Source organism: Pseudorca crassidens, chromosome 11, assembly GCF_039906515.1.
Source record: "Pseudorca crassidens isolate mPseCra1 chromosome 11, mPseCra1.hap1, whole genome shotgun sequence".
NCBI lineage: Eukaryota > Metazoa > Chordata > Mammalia > Artiodactyla > Delphinidae > Pseudorca > Pseudorca crassidens.
Window position 1 is genome coordinate 65,095,185 of NC_090306.1, and position 15,998 is coordinate 65,111,182.

The following is a 15,998-nucleotide window of genomic DNA, read 5'->3' on the forward strand; positions in this document are numbered from 1 at the left end:
GTTTCAAAGCTGTTTCCCCAGCACCTGACAATTTAGCAGGGGAGACTGACAACAACGCAACCACTAACGGACTCCGGAGATCACAGGAGCTAAGGAAAGTCAGAGTAGGTCAGCGTGGAGGTTCATTTAGAAGGGAGGGTTAACAATAGAATTTGGCTTTGAACTACAGGTGGGCACTTGCTAGACTGAGAAGCATTTAACCTTGCAGGTGACATGAGAAATCAGGAGGTAGTCTCACCTGTGATTCTTACCTTGGTGAAGCTTCAGAGTCATCTGGAAGCTCCAACCCCCCAGTGATTCTATCTCTGGTAGAAATCAAAAGCTCAACAGTATAGTCCCTCAACCCTCCCAAGCTCCCACATGATTCTGATACAGTAAGTTTTGGCATTTGGGAACCACTGGAAGGGCTCAGCAAAACGATCTCACTTGGGTTTATGAAGGTCTGGTTGGCTGTTCTGCAACGGTGAATGGTTTTACTGAAATCGGTACCCACAGAAAGCCCAACAAACACAACCAACAACTCTTGTTAAAAGGAATTAACTTTTATTGCTATTTTATAAAGCTTAATACTTTGCTAAAGGAAAAAATTATATCGATAATACAGCCATTAAAAGAAAGAGCAGAGCTAAGTGATACAAAAGAAGCAGTAAGCAGCAATAAAATTAATACCTACACAAGACTAGCAGCGCCATAGATAAAGCAGAAAGAGCTTTACACTGGGAAAAGTTACTTAAATACAGAAATAGCACCTTACAAAAAGGAACTGAGAAATGTAAACTTGGTAGGTAGATTCAAGTATAAAAGTTATACCCCCAACTCTTGTACCAGAATGAAAGGGTTTCACAAACCCTGGACAGTGTAGGGCACACACACACACCTCCCTCAGTGCTGACTCAAAGCTGCATTTCCTTAGCAGGATCACTGACAATCTTTTTTTTTTTTTTTCTTCTTTTACGAAATTATACAATGATAGACTCAAGATTGCCACGGCTTCTTCACCACCCCTGATATCCAAGTCTAGCTCAGCTGCTCCACTACCATCAGTTGCTCTGTAACAAACAAATTCATATTCCCGACGGAAACAACCACTGCATTATTATTTCTACACATCACAAAGACACATGAAGAAGTGGGTACTGAAAACAAAAGGAACCTGCTCTTGGTTTTCTATTGCTAAGTATGGTCACAGAATCATAATCTCATTTATGGGTTTGTTTCTTAACACCCCTCAAGAACTGTGAATCCTCTGAGGTTTATGTGGTCATATCATGAACAGAATTAAAAAAAAAAAAAGATAGCAGAGAAGTTAAAGTGGTGGGCATCCAAGAACAGTGTCTGTGTTTTCATCTACATATAGACCTCTCAAGTGAAAATATTTTGTGGAAGGTCTGAAGCGTTGATGTATTTAAAATGCATGTATCCTATGCAGATTTATATGCCATGTGTCTTATAATCTACTTGAAAAAGGCACAGTTTTATTTCGATAGGGAACCCATCATATTAGTTCAGGGTAATCGTTACCATGCAATTAGATTAGCTGATGATGAGAATCACATTTTTTATCAGTTTAACTCTAGAGAGTTAAACTCTAGAGAGTTCACAGTCTTGTGAACAAGGGGGAAAAATAGCATCTTGTAAACTTTAAAAGTTTAGTGTTGATAAAAATTTTATATAATAGCAAATTTATTTAATCTTGCTACCTACCTCAAGTTTTCAAAAATCTTGTGGGGGTGATAAGGCTAATATTATCCTGTAGTTAATATAAAGCTACTTTATTCAGACTCCCAGAGTCTCTTAAATTAATATTTTTATTATTTCATATAACATTTTCTTGGGTCCAAAAATTAAAAATAAAATCCTACACCAAGATTCCACATCTAAGAAGTATAAAAAAGGAGAGAGGAATAAAGAAAGGAAGGAATGAAGGAAAGGAGGGAAAAATGAAGGGAGGGAGGAGGGAGGGAGGGAGGGAAGGAGGAAGCCATTTACTCTGAAGAGACAATGAGGTAAATAATACATCTAGGCATACAAAGATCTAGTTTGGCTACTTAATGAAACCCTAAAGTAATACGGTTTAACAAAGGGATACTGGTAAATTTCCAGAATTATATTTATGCTAGAACAACGATCCCCTGCACTCTCTGTTCTTATTTTGCAGTTCTAGGAAAAATAACTCTGATTTGAATATTCTTGGATTCTGAACGTCAATGTGTCTGTTTTCCCTCTTATTCTTCCCAACATGAAGAAAAAAAAGTAAAAGAAAAAAAATAAAGTATCACCTATTGTCCTACATCAATTTCTACACTGTCACTCTTCAGAATTCTACTAAAAGATCCCAACTAGGTTCCAATTTTCCATATAATTCCTTTCTACCATCCTGATTTATTCAATAAACAGCAATTGCTAGAAGACATCCCATACCTGATGTTCTACAGTTAACATTTAAATTAAAACACAAGGGCATGTAGTGAAGGAAACTGAACATAGTAGGACTTTTTTTTTTTTTTTTTTTTTTACAAACGAACAGTAAAACCTCACTGTTCACACAGTTACTGAGAAGCAGCTATCTGGCTGCTAGAGTTCATCTTAATTCTCAGGCCCAGCTCAGGTTAGCACAGTTCATTATAGCAAGGTGTGTCTTCACAGTTATTTTGGTCTTGACATTCCGTCATGTATATACACTTATCCACATTATTACTAGGTTGTAAAGTAAGTGCAGGGCAAATTATAGGAAAAAAGTACAAACATTCAAGTCGTCATACCCTGAAAAACATGTGTTTTGCTGTCGTTGTAAACTTTTTGCACTAAATCCCACTTCAGGAAAAAAATAAATAATACCATAGGATTCAAACTGAAGTTGGCTTCCTGATGAAGCCGAAGGAAGCAGTAGCTTTTTCAAACTGTAGAAAGGAAGTTTCTCTCACCACAGATCTACTCGGGGTGAGTGGGAATACACGTCAAGAACGCTCAACCCAGTTAAGTGCTAGACGGGCCTCCCCCACTTTAGAAAAACCACAAGGCTCCAGGAGGCTGTTCAGATCTCCTTCCAGCAACAAGATGATTCTTGAATGAAAACCACAACAGTCAGTTGGTGCTTCCACTGTGACACCACGAACAGAGTCTGGACTCTAACTGGTAAGAAATGCACAATTAGGAACAATTACTTTCAGGAAAATAGATGCTTCCTGAAGATGGATAGTTAACATTAGAACCAGGGGATGCAGGAGAGAGGAAGGATGCATGCTGAAGACCAGATGGTTTGCGTTCTAGTTTCTGTTCACCATTAGGACATGACCTGTAACACAGGGAAATTCAGGCACCTCCATCTCACCCCTGCTGGGCAAAGCGTCAGGTTAGTCGGCCCCGCCGCTGGGGATTTCGAGCCTCCTCTGTGCTGAGCTGGTGTTTCGTGACTGATTCCTTTCTCTTCTCCTAAGGACAGGGTCCCCGAGGCTGCCAGGCGTCTTGAAAAACGTCTCTCGATGTGTGCGTCGGATGCTCCTGGGGGTCACTGGAACTGGTGACTAAAATAGAGAAGAAAAAAAGAGTACATAAAAACAGAAGTGAAGTCAAATTGTACCCAGTCTCTCAACTGGAAGCCCCCTCTTTTTTTTTCTTTGTTTAATTGAAGTATAGTTGATTTACAATATTGTGCCAATCTCTGCTGTACAGCAAAGTGACTCAGCTATACACAAAGACGTTCGTTTTTTATATTCTTTTCCATTATGGTTTATTGCAGGATATTGAATATAATTCCCTGTGCTCTACAGTAGGACCTTGTTGTTTATCTATCCTACATATAACAGTTTACATCCGCTGATCCCACACTCCCAGTCCTGCCTCCCCCTTGGCAACCACCAGTCTGTTCTCTATGTCTGTGAATCTGTTTTTGTTTTGTAGATAGGTTCATTTGTGCCATATTTTAGATTCCACATATAAGTGACATCATATGATATTTGTCTTTCTCTTTCTGACTTACTTCACTTAGTATGATCATCTCTAGTTAAATCCACGTTGCTGTAAATGGCATTATTTCATTCTTTTTTATGGCTGAGTAGTATTCCACTGTATATATGTACCACATCTTCTCATCCACTCATCTGTCAATGGACATTTCGGTTGTTTCCAGGTCTTGGCTATTGTGAATAGTGCTGCTATGAACATAGGGGTGCACGTATCTTTCTGAATTATAGTTTTGTCTGGATATATGCCCAGGAGTGGGATTGCAGGATCCTATGGTAATTCTATTTTTAGTTTTCTGAGGAATCTCCACACTGTCTTCCATAGTGGCTGCACCAACTTACATTCCCACTAACACTGTAGGAGCCCCCTCTTGACCTGTGTCGCTGTGATCCCCACGCAGGTGTTCCATCCTCTTTGCTTTTCTGTCACACTCCTCCAATGTATCTCCTTCACGACACTTATCACAGTTGGAAATTAGCTGATTTATTCTGTGTGCAGAAAGGCAGCCTAGCGAAGAGGTCACAAGTGTGGCACTGACACCTGCAGCCAGGGTTTGGGCTCTGCCATAACTAGCTGTGTGACCTCGGGCAAATTACTTAACCAGTCTGTCCCTCAGTTTCTTCATCCATAAATGGGGATGATAAAAGTACCAACTTAGCAGGGTTGCAACAATTAAAGGAGGTGAGATTAATAAAGCACTTTAGATCATGCCAGGCAAGTAGTATGTGCATGTGTCTTTGCTCTTTTTGTTTACTTGCTAATATTTATCCTCTCACGTTAAATATTTATCCCTTTAATGTGCCCTAAAAGGGCAGGGACCATTATCCTGTTTACTGTTACATCTTTACTGCCTAGGTCAGTGCCTGGCACGTAACTGGTGATCAAGAAGCATATGCTATATTATAATCGCCTTGTTTAAAAACTAACATGTATCTTTCAATGTCTAACAGACTTTTGAGCCCCTGAATTACTTATCTAAAATACTTTTGGTCACAACGTAACTCTTTCTCTGGGAGAGAAATAATTACTCTGAACGATGCCTAATGCATAACAGGAATTCAGCAAATGCTCACTGACTGGACTACAGATGGAGTTGGGGGAGGCAAATAAAGTACTGATTAATTTATATCGATTACAGACATTTATCTATGTACATCTGTATCTATTTTGAATATGTATATATATACACATCAAGGAAACAATGGATATATTAACATATAGCCATTGCCTCCTAAACAATGCATTTTATGAAATGATAGATGCTAAAAATCTTTGAGCTAGTATCAAGACTTTCGTTTCCCTTGATTGTTTCTATAGCTGCACAATTAAAATTCAGGATGGTCTCCGTTATGGACCTAATGAAATGAGAGCTTGGAGAAATCATCTGAATATTCAGCATGCATCAGAAATCCCCATGAACTATGCTTTAAACAAGTTCCTTCCGATTCTAAGAAACAGACTGACACCTAAAACGAGTTTTGCCTCTAAAGCACAGGATCTCCCACCTTCTGTCTCCATGCTGTATGAAATAAGCAGATACCTCTGGGACTACAATGGAAGCCAGGTAGAATCTGCTGTAGCACCCCTGTCCTACGGTTGTTTGACTAAAATCTGATGAAACGCAGGCAAATGCTATCACAGAGTGATGCTCCTTCTTGTGTGGAGCTGAAATGAACCTTCAGGACTCACCTGTTGTAATTTTACCACAGAGGCTGGATGTCCTCCGTAAACGGGGGACTCGGGCTGGATGATGCTGTGTGATCTTGACATCACCGGACTCAGGTTAAGTGAGTGTGGACCCTGAAGCTGAGCATCTGTGGAGGGGAGCGTCGATGACTTTGGATTAACCAGGGCAGCAGGGCCGATGAGAAGGTGAGCTGTTGACCCAAGGCCAGGCAAGCCAAGATTCACAGGTCCCGTGCTTGGGAGAGCACTGGAAGCAGAGGACACCGGCCCGGGCATCGTGGGTGAATAGAGAACAGGAAAAGGGCCCAGCGTCGGCGATGGCAAGACCATGCATGGAACACTGAGCGGCGGCAGCTGACCTGAAGACGGTCCCACAGCACGGGGGGTCTGATTGCCAGATAAGAGCACACTGAAACCATTTAATCCTGGAACAGAAGCAGAACAAGGTGAAAGTCAGGGCAATGTGAAGACACCATCCAAGCTCCCACCCCTCAGGGCCCTTTCAAACGGGAGCCCACTGTCAATCAACCCTCATGCCGCAGCCTGGCCACCCGCTCTGTGCTCTCCCAGCCCCGCACTGCCTCCTTGCCACAGTGGCCACCGCTGAATTCCCACAGTTACCTATGTGACAGTTTGGTGGATAACTGAGTCTCCTGAGAGACTTTATTAACATGAGCTCCACTGAATCCAAATTGAGGAGGAAAGTGAACTTGGTTGGGAACAATGATAGCTTCCTTTTTACAAAACTTCTAACAGAAATTTATATTTCCCTCACTTAAGACCACGGGCAACAAATCACAACAGAATGAACGGTACCTTGACTTTATCACTAGTAAAAAGCACAGGTGTATTCATGTAATGTCACCACGATGGCAGATGTCTTAAGAGTCTAACGGTCCCCACAACTCTGAAGTTATGAGAGGCCTGCACTTGCTGTCAGATCTTTTTATTACTATAATTTAAAACAATTCCTTTTCTAACTGGATTTCAATATAATTGGCTTCCTCTGTAATCCTATGTATTTAATTCTCAGCATTTGTAAACATCCTGAGGAGGAATCCACAGCCTTCACCATAGAGTCCAAGGGCCCACGGCCCAGAAAAAGCTACTGATCCCTATGCTGGGCTGTCATTTTCATTCTGAAGAAGCCGGGTCTGTTTTTTTTTATTTATTAAGGTATCAGCAACACTGAGTAGCGTGCTTAGACGAAGCCCTAACAAAATATTTGCTAAAGGAATAAAGAATGTTTTCTAGGTAAATGAGAAATAACAAACACCTACCTAACCTGTGATGGGAACAAGGGATTGAAGAAAATCACTTTAAGTCTCTTTGTAAGAGAGCAGCCTCATGTACACAATGCATATTTTAAAAATTAGGTATCTGTTATATTTCAGCTTTATTTCAAGAGTGAGAGCATTTATTGAGTCTTACTAAGCGTCAGGCACTATTATTCTAAGTGCTTTAGATGTATTATCTTATTAAATTTAATCCAATTTTCACAGCACCCCCATGAAGCAGGTGCTCTTATTATTGCTGTTTTACCAATGAGGAGGGCTGAATACTTAAGTTCACGCAGATAGTAAGTGGTTTTAATGTCCAGCCCTCTCACTCCAGCCCTGCACTCGACCACAAGGACATGTCAGCACTTCTGAATATTGAAGAGATCAGCATGTGAGCTGCACATGGTGGCCAGGACGTTCACATTGTTAAACTGAACCATTGCCAGATTCAGCTGAATTATAAAAACAGAATCACCTTCTGAATACGTTGTGCTTTTTACCAAGTAAAGTTGAATGCATTAAAAGTAAATTACCTGCCCTAACTGTTTTCTCCTCATCCGTGAGGTTGGTGAAAGTGAAAGCAGCCTCTGCCTTCATTTCGTCGATGGAGAAAGCAAGGGGCTAGGACTGAAATGACTCAGAGGCAGCTCATCAATGCACCAGCTTGGTCGGGTGACATGAACAAAAATTTAAACATCAAATTTATGACCCGAGTACCCCAAGGGACTCGAAGACATGACACCCCTTACCTGCTGGTGACTGCACGTAAAGATACTGCAGCAAAGAGGGCTCTTTGGTGCTTTCATTTTCTTTCGAAGGCTTTTCTATCTCTGTATTTCTAGAAGGATTTCCCCACTCAGAAGAAATGAAGCAGTCTGCTGTAGCCTTCCCCGAAACCTCCTTTGCAGCAGAAAGTTGTCCATTCATGTGAATGTCTTCATGGGGTGCAGGTCCCCTTTTATCCACGGTCTTGGAAGAGGCAATGTCTGTGGAATCTGAGGGTTTCTAAGCACAACCCAACCAGGAACCAGAAAAGCAAGTCAAAATCCCAGCAGGAAATTGTAATAACAGCTTTCTCCAAATAGCTAACATATAAACAAAAAGGTCAGACACAGCTGTATGCCACCCTGATTAGTGTATGTCAGTTGTTTCTGTCATATTTATAGGAACGGCCTGAAGATCACTGTCACGTCATGCGCTTCTGTAGGCTTACGATTTCTTAGGCACAGAAACGATGGAGATTTTAATAATGGGAAACTGGGTATGGTGTTTAGACTGTGAAATAAATTTCTGAGCTGGAGCACATAAAGGGTGTTGATGCTGCAGGCTTTTAGGGCTTGATAAGAATTGCAGGGCTGACCCAAAGCTGTCTTGGTTATCTAAGACACATATATATAGATATACCAGTCAGTCTTTTCCTTCCGTTTTGCAACCCCAGGCTATATACAAAATTAGAAAAATTCATTCTGGCAGGAGGAAGGCATAGAGGAGGAAGGGTCTTAATTAATGGACTGATTTCCATGAGGTGTGCCTCCCTGATGCTCTACAAACGGCTGCAGGGAGAGTGCTTCTGCTTCCTGGGAGTTTGACCAGTCATATCTCATTAACCTCCGAAAGGCTACTGTGGACAGCTCAGATGTTTGTTTTTTTCATTTTGTGGCTAGGGAAACGGGCCCTCTAAGCAGTGACCCGAGCACTGACATAGACACTGAGGGCCAAACGGCACCTACATTCTTGACTGTGGACCCCAGGTGCACCCTGGATTAAGATGATTATTTCATCAACATGTTAAAAAAAAAGTATAGCAAAAAAGACTGGGAAAGAATATGCAAACATGTTGACAGTGATTGTCTCTATGTGGTGGGATCATGGGTAGGTTTTTTTCCCTTTATACTTTTTAGCGTTTTATGCAAAGTGTGATTTTTATAAAAATCACTTTTGTTACAGTACTACTTCACGGCAAGATTATTTGGGGCTGCCAGTCCTGGGCTTAATTATACAAGTGACACATGCACCGCTTCCTATTCCAGACTCAGTAGCTTATCTGTGTGTCTCTATTGGGAAGGAACTACAGGTCGACGGACCAATCAGCTAGCACGTCCACGGGAACCCCTTACCTTGGGCATGACGAGGGAGAGGGGGCCGTCTTCGTAGTCCCTGCTTTGTCTCTTCGTGGCCGGCTCTTCCTCCTCCTGGGGCTTCCTCTCCTCCCCTAGGCGCTTCTGAACTGAGGGCGTGGCTGAGCGCTCTGCTGTGCCTTCCGAGCCCCTGCTGTCCCTCTCTGACCCTGACCCCGGGGACGGCGGCTCTTGCAGGCTCCCACACAGCATGAACAGCGAGGTGGAGGGCACGTACATCAGGGGCTGGCCGGCCAGCAGAGCTGGCTTCAGGCTCTCCGCGTCCAGGGCGGCAGAGGCGAGGGAGACACCTCCTTGTCCGTTCAGACCATTCTGGGCAGAGAAGGCCTGCAAGTCCGTTGGAGCCACGGAAAGTACTGGGTGGGCCAAGGCATTAACACAGTATTCTGAGTCAACAGAGAGGCCGGGGAAAGGAGCAGCGGCCTCCAGGCTGCTTGACGGAGGTATCGCTCTCTGATTGGCAAAAGCTTCTGCCCTGGAATAAAAGAAACAGAGTGGGACCCATCCAGTTACCACATTCTGCCAACTCCCAACTCTGCTTTCCTAAAGAGAGATGTACCAGAGCAGGAGTGAGAGAATACTGCTCAGGATGCCATTAAAGCGCACCCTCTGAGCCCGTGAGCCGACTCCAGAGGCAGATGACCATATCACCTGGATGGACGGTTAGGGGTGGGGTAGGGGGATCTCAGGTGAGGGCTAATAGAGGCTCCTCCCCTGCCTCTCCCACAGCCAGTAGCCATCAGCTACCCAGCACGTACCCCTTCCCAGGCACACAGATGCTACGATGACTAGCATAATAGGGTAATAATTTCACATAATTATTATACCACTAGCTACTCTCATCCATCCCCCCTGCCCCCGTTTACTGGGGAGGAAAACTGAAGCTCAGAGGCGAATCCACCCACTGAAGGTCACCCAGTGGAGCCTCACAGTCAGTCACTGTGAGAGATCCTGGGTAGATAACAGAGTCTAGGCCAGACGTTGATTTAAAGGACATACCTAGTTTGTCTCAAATCCTCTGTGAGAGAAATGAAGTGGGCTGTGAGTGAGGAAATAAATTTATCTACAAAATTATTTTCTGTCATTCTTGTCCCATTCTGCTCCATATTACTACAGAATTTTTAGGCAGCACACATTCAAAATTCAGTCCCCTCAATCTAGGAGATTATAAACGATGTCTGGGCCTTTTATAGAGAAAAATTTCCAAATACTAGAAAGCATGTTTATATTTTTAGTATTATTTTGCGAGTAGATGAGGAAGACTCTTTTGAGACTCCTTTAAGGACTAGTAAATAGAGAACAGGGATTTCCCTAAACCTCTGTGAGGGAATCACTGAGAGCAATTTTGCCCACGTTCTCGCCCCCTGTGGTGCTGGGAATAAGCGGAGTGCACGGGGCTGCAGAGATGAGTAAAGCTCTCCAACCACAGCCTCCCGGAACAAGTGATGGCTATCACTCAGCTCCATGAAACAACGTGCCCACGCTGATGGTCGCACCCACTGCCCTACCTCTGGCCGTTCACCTTCAACCTCCCCATCTCCACCAGTAAGATCACCGTCACCTGAGACCCAGGTGTTCTTTGTGATGCCTCCTTTCTACTTCAGTGACTCTTGCCGACTCACTGTCTTATACTGATTTCCATTTCTTTCCATCCCCAGCTGACACGGCTCAGACCAGAATGACTAGGAATGCTCTAGTCTATGATCTCCTAATCTGAAGCCCTTCTCTATTCCAAGCCCACCTGCTTAAAGCAGCCAGAATGGTCTTCTCCAGTGAACCTACAATAACTCTTCACCATCCATCTAATAAATCCAAACTCTTCAACTTGGCTTTCAAAGCTTTCTGCCAACTTGACCTACTTACCTCCAATATCCCAAGTTCTTCTTATAAATACTTCCTTTCATGATCCTATTTGGACAAATCATTAAGGCCAGACTAACCAGTTTATTTCCCCTCCACTCCCTGATCCTGACTCAACAATCTGTTTCTTCCCATGTCTGGCATTATAAACCCATCCTGTCTTCGCTTTAGCATCTCCTCTGCTTCCTCTGCTAATATATGATTTCCTTGAAAATCAGACCCCAAATCTGATTCAGCTCTGTCGCTTAATAGCATTGTGACCTTGGGCAAGTTACTTAACCTCTCTGGATTTCAGTTTCCTCTCTGTAAAATGAGGATAATATTACCAACCTCAAAAGGTTGTTTTTGTGATATTAGATGAGATAATACACATAAAACTTCAGGAATAGTACCTGGTAGTTCATAAACAACATTAGCTACGATGATGACAAAGTGATTCATGGGACTATGATGTGTCATTTCTCAGTGTCACATTAGTAGTGACTTGTCTTTTCTCACTGTATTTGTCTTTTTATTTATCTTTTTCCTTGTAAGCTTTCATGGCCTAGGGGAATAAATTTTTCATACTTTTGTGTTCCTGATGCCATATCCTGCACGGTGTTGGGCACAAGGGGGAAACTTACAAAATTCTTAATAAACAAACGGCTGACTTTTGAGCAGGACTGTTAAATTTTACCTTTTGATGGGTGGCATTTCAATTTAGTCAAAGTTAAGACTAGGAAATAGAAAAAAATACACTTGGAGTTTTTAAGACTACTTACTGTGAATTGTCTTCTATTTTCTGTCTGTAGACAGCTGCCAGACTTCCGATTTCTAAGGAGTAGCCACCTGACCCTAAAAAGGAAAAGGAAGGTCTAGTGAATATAGCAAGGGACTTATACACACCAGTTATATACAGCAGGATTCATTATTCACAGCTCAGGGATTATCTCAAATGCATTCTGCTTTTGATTCAAATAGAGAAATGTCCAGAAGCTAGCTGTTAATGGTGAATGCAGGTCTCATCAAAGATTAGTAAGAAAACAAAACAAAGCAAGTATTGCTTTGTAAGTCTGATGAATTGCTGAGATGCATCAAACAGGCCAACCATGGCAAACCAAATGATCTTCAATCTTTTAAGGCCGGCTAGAATAATTTCAGGCATGGGGCTATGTTTATAACCTTGAAGTCACCAACTCTTTTACCCGCCCCCACCCCCCCAAATCATTTCACTTGAGGTAAGTGAAAAAAACAGGCACAGCCTAGAGTCAGCTCACTTTAAAATGACAGTGCATGGGTCGGGCTGCAATTACATGGTGACTGATGGATTCCATGGATTAAGTAAAGGCAGATACCTTGTTTTTCTCTGTAAGGGCTGCTGGGTTCTGAGTTCACTTTCCTCTGGATCCTCTCAGAAGCCTGATCTGAGTTAAAGGAGCCATGTCGAGCAAGCTTCTGTTTTGCACATAATTGAATGTGGCCGTATGTTTCTCTTTTCAATTCTGGTAGGACAGATGCAGAAACATCCACTAGTTCCTCATCTAAATAAATAAGAGAATTGGTAGTGTTGTTATACAGCTATAATTCAGGATAATTTTAGCCTTTTTAAGATATGGCTTTGAGGACCTATCATTGTAATGGAGCTACCCTATAAATTAAAAACTAAGACAATCAAAGGAATTTTATGAGCCTTGTGTCAAACCCCAATTCCTTTCAATGTATTGTACTAGTCCTTTTTAAAAGTTAGTGGATGACTTTAAAGTAAGACTGAATCCATATATATTCTAAAATTATCTAAACTGCAACAAAAGTAGAACAGGATGTTCTATAACCCAAATTAGAATGGACCTGGCATTTTAGATGCTTTCTTTGGGCAGAGATATCCAAGAAAAACCCAATCATACTCAGCCCAACGTGCAGATTTAGAGATTTTAACATTAATTGAGATCAGCCTCTTACCCACAGCCCTAGGGCAATGAGTATAAGAACCTCTGTTTTCTATTATTATGCTTTATTATTTCTTTCTTATGCAGTAGGAGGCTCAGTTACTAAGTGACCAAAGGAATAAGGTCAGCAGAAACTTCACGGCTGAAATGCTGCAGAACAGTGAGGATAATAGAAGGCTGGGCCTCGGAGGCACATTTTATGCTTAAATAAGCCTGTGTGAAATCAGGACAGAAATTTCTATACAGAACCAGGCCTATATTCTACAAAGAAATGACCCCTGTTGTTCAGATAGTCATTCCTACCCTGCTCATCTGTGCTATTTTTTTGTAAGTTCAAAGCATGTACATTCAAATTATAAGACTGATTTAATAAACTGAAAGGCCCAGCTAGACTTACATTTTCTAAAACATACAAATATTGAACAAGAAAATCACCTTACAGTTTTCTTTTTCTTATAACAAAACCCCAACAGATGTTCTGTTTAGAAAATCCGAAGTTAAAAAAAAAAATCAGAAGTTATAGAATCAAAAAGAAGAAAATGGGTCAAGATAGTAATGGATCATATCTACCCTCCTTCCTGAAACAAATAAAATATTGGACAAAATATATAAAACAATGGCTCTCAAGACACTGGACATCAGGACAGTGATCCCTTAGAGATCACTGGGAAGAAATTAACCCATATCCTCTCTGAATTCCTACCGAGCCGGTACTGCCATGTGTAGTGCTTAAGAGTTATCTAATTTTCAAATGTGGGCTAATTATACACCTTCAACAGAAGCTCGTTAACCAACTGAAGTGCATAAAGCACTGATTTGGGTACTAGGGTGTAATCAAAGGTGAATAAAAACTGTGTCTGCCCTCAAAATTGTACAGCAGGGACAAAGCATAATATCACCAAGTACAATAGCATGATGCTAAACTGCAATCGTTTAGATGAGACGCTCTGCTCTGGGTGATCAGGGAAAACTTCATGCAAGAGCTGATGTTTGAGTGACATCTTGAAGGTTGAGTAGAATATTTTTATGTTGAAAGGGGGAAGAGAGCTTCACAGGTGAAAAGACCGGGAGAAGCCAGAAGCAGAGGAGTAGAAAGTGGCAAAGTTGTACACTTCACGCTGGCAGGGGCTGTATCACATACGTCTTTGAATCTCTCACGGCATTAGAAGAGGCAAACCTCGGAGACATTGCAGAGATATTGTGGGTTTGGTTCTAGACCACTGCAATAAAGTGAGTCACATGAATTTTCTGGTTCCCCAGTACATATAAAAGTTAGGTTTACACTATATTGTAGTGTGCAATAGCATCACATCTAAACAAACAATGTACATACCTTAGTTAAAAAAAATACTTTATTGCTAAAAATGCTAAGCATCACCTGACAACGCAGGGTTGCCACAAACGTTCAATTTGTGAAAAACACAGTATCTGCACAGTGTGATAAAATGAAGTATGCCTGTATAGTCCACATGCAGTAAGTACTTGCTGGGTTGAATTAATTAGACTTGATTTTAAGTGGTTTCATCTAGTTCCTAAGTGAATAATGTGTTACAAATGAGGTAGAGAGCTATATCTTTTATAAGCCTGGGTTAAGTGCCGGAATTTATACTACTAAGACTAAAATTGGAAAGGTAACTTAAAAATAACTTTAATGGCTTTTTTCCAGGCAGCACAGCCATACATAAAGTAGCTGGTGCAGAAGGATCCAGTCCCCGGTTGTGCAAATATTACTTTTGAAGTAAGCAGAAGATAATACCCTCTTTTGCTCTAATTTAGTAAAATTATGACATTAGCAACCTTTTAAATAAATTACAGAAAAGGTGTTCATTACATCCATACTATATTTAGAAGCCATCTTACCACATATTAGTTTTGGGATAGTAATTGATATAATTTTTACATTATCTGGAATTTCAAAGAAAAACAATGTTTTACTCTGCTAATGCAGAAACAACCAGAGTTCATAAGTATCATTTAAAAAAATTAAAAAAATTTTTCTTTTATGAAGTGTCATTTTTAATCCTCAGTCCCAAACTTCCAGGAATTTTGGAGTAAAATTAAAAATGCAAAAGAGCTGTGATTTAATAGTTCCAGAAACTGCCAGGTTCTAAGTTACCTGTGTGTAAGCCAACCAGCATAACCATTTGTAGACTAAGGCTCATTGTTCCAAGACTGATGTCACTAGTCTAATTTTGAATGTGATGTTGGTGATGGGAAATGAAGGTGAAGATCAATCTCACTGCGTGGTGGGTGTATGATTTGGAAGAGGAATTGGGGATTATACATAAAATGGTCCCTAGCAAAACCATGCCTTACCAGTGGAACTGAAATCCACAGGCCCAATCCACTTGAAGGCGGGTTTCCGGCCTCGCTCTTCTGTTACATGCACTTTCTTTATCAGTGCCAAGCTGGTCAGAACATTGGCTATGTCATAGAGGCGTCGTACCTTTGCTAGAAGATATAAAGACAGTTGCGGTCACACCATACATTGGTCAGCAACACCATTACGTTTTAGTTTATGTGACAGGTCACTTTCTAGCCACCATATATAAGCCTCTAGCAGAGAGCAGTGGGGTAGCGTGAAGAGACCAGTGGCTCCGGCGTGAAATCACCCAGGATTTATGTATCTGATGACACTACTACGGGAAGGTCACTGTGTTCTCCCATTTCCACAACTTCACTCCTCGTACAAGAGGAACCTGGTGACAGGCCAGGATCGCTGTGATTGCAAACGTACCAAGAGAGGGAAATGGGCTGTAATGAAAGGCTTAGGAAATGTAATTCTGATCTGTGGCTCGTCAAAAGCTTGCCTGGAGCTTCTTCCAGCAGGAGGTGGTGGCACCTGCTCCATCAGGCAGCTAGGCTGTGAAAATGACAGGGATTCCCCAGAGCTTCCTGAGAGGCTGCACTGCTGGGCACACAGACTGTCTAGGGCTCCAGGTTACGAGGTATGACTGTGCTGAAGACAGGCAGCGCCTCACCTTTAATCCCAGCGTTCTGGCCACCCAGTGGGGGAGGGGTGGGATGGGCATTCCCTGAGCCTGAAGAGGTTTTGTGAGAGACATTTGAAAGTACAGGGATTGGGGGAGAAATTCAGAGGGGTGGTAACACATTAAACAGGCAGGATCGTGCCCACAAAGTAAGTT

General features: G+C 41.9%; 1 protein-coding gene across 2 annotated transcripts in view; it reads right to left on the reverse strand.

Annotated features, from left to right (window-relative positions):
* Window positions 1-552: 552 nt before the first annotated feature.
* The window catches only part of E2F7 (E2F transcription factor 7), a 32,661-nt gene continuing 17,215 nt past the window's right edge, over window positions 553-15,998 (reverse strand). For both annotated transcript variants that reach the window (XM_067697407.1, XM_067697406.1), the window contains 7 exons: window positions 15,169-15,303; window positions 12,262-12,447; window positions 11,689-11,761; window positions 9,047-9,542; window positions 7,679-7,934; window positions 5,653-6,074; window positions 553-3,524 (listed from right to left, as the gene is read on the reverse strand). In XM_067697407.1, coding sequence (XP_067553508.1) covers window positions 3,354-3,524; window positions 5,653-6,074; window positions 7,679-7,934; window positions 9,047-9,542; window positions 11,689-11,761; window positions 12,262-12,447; window positions 15,169-15,303 — 1,739 coding nt within the window. In that variant the 3' untranslated portion in view covers window positions 553-3,353. The remainder of the gene's footprint in view (window positions 3,525-5,652; window positions 6,075-7,678; window positions 7,935-9,046; window positions 9,543-11,688; window positions 11,762-12,261; window positions 12,448-15,168; window positions 15,304-15,998) is intronic.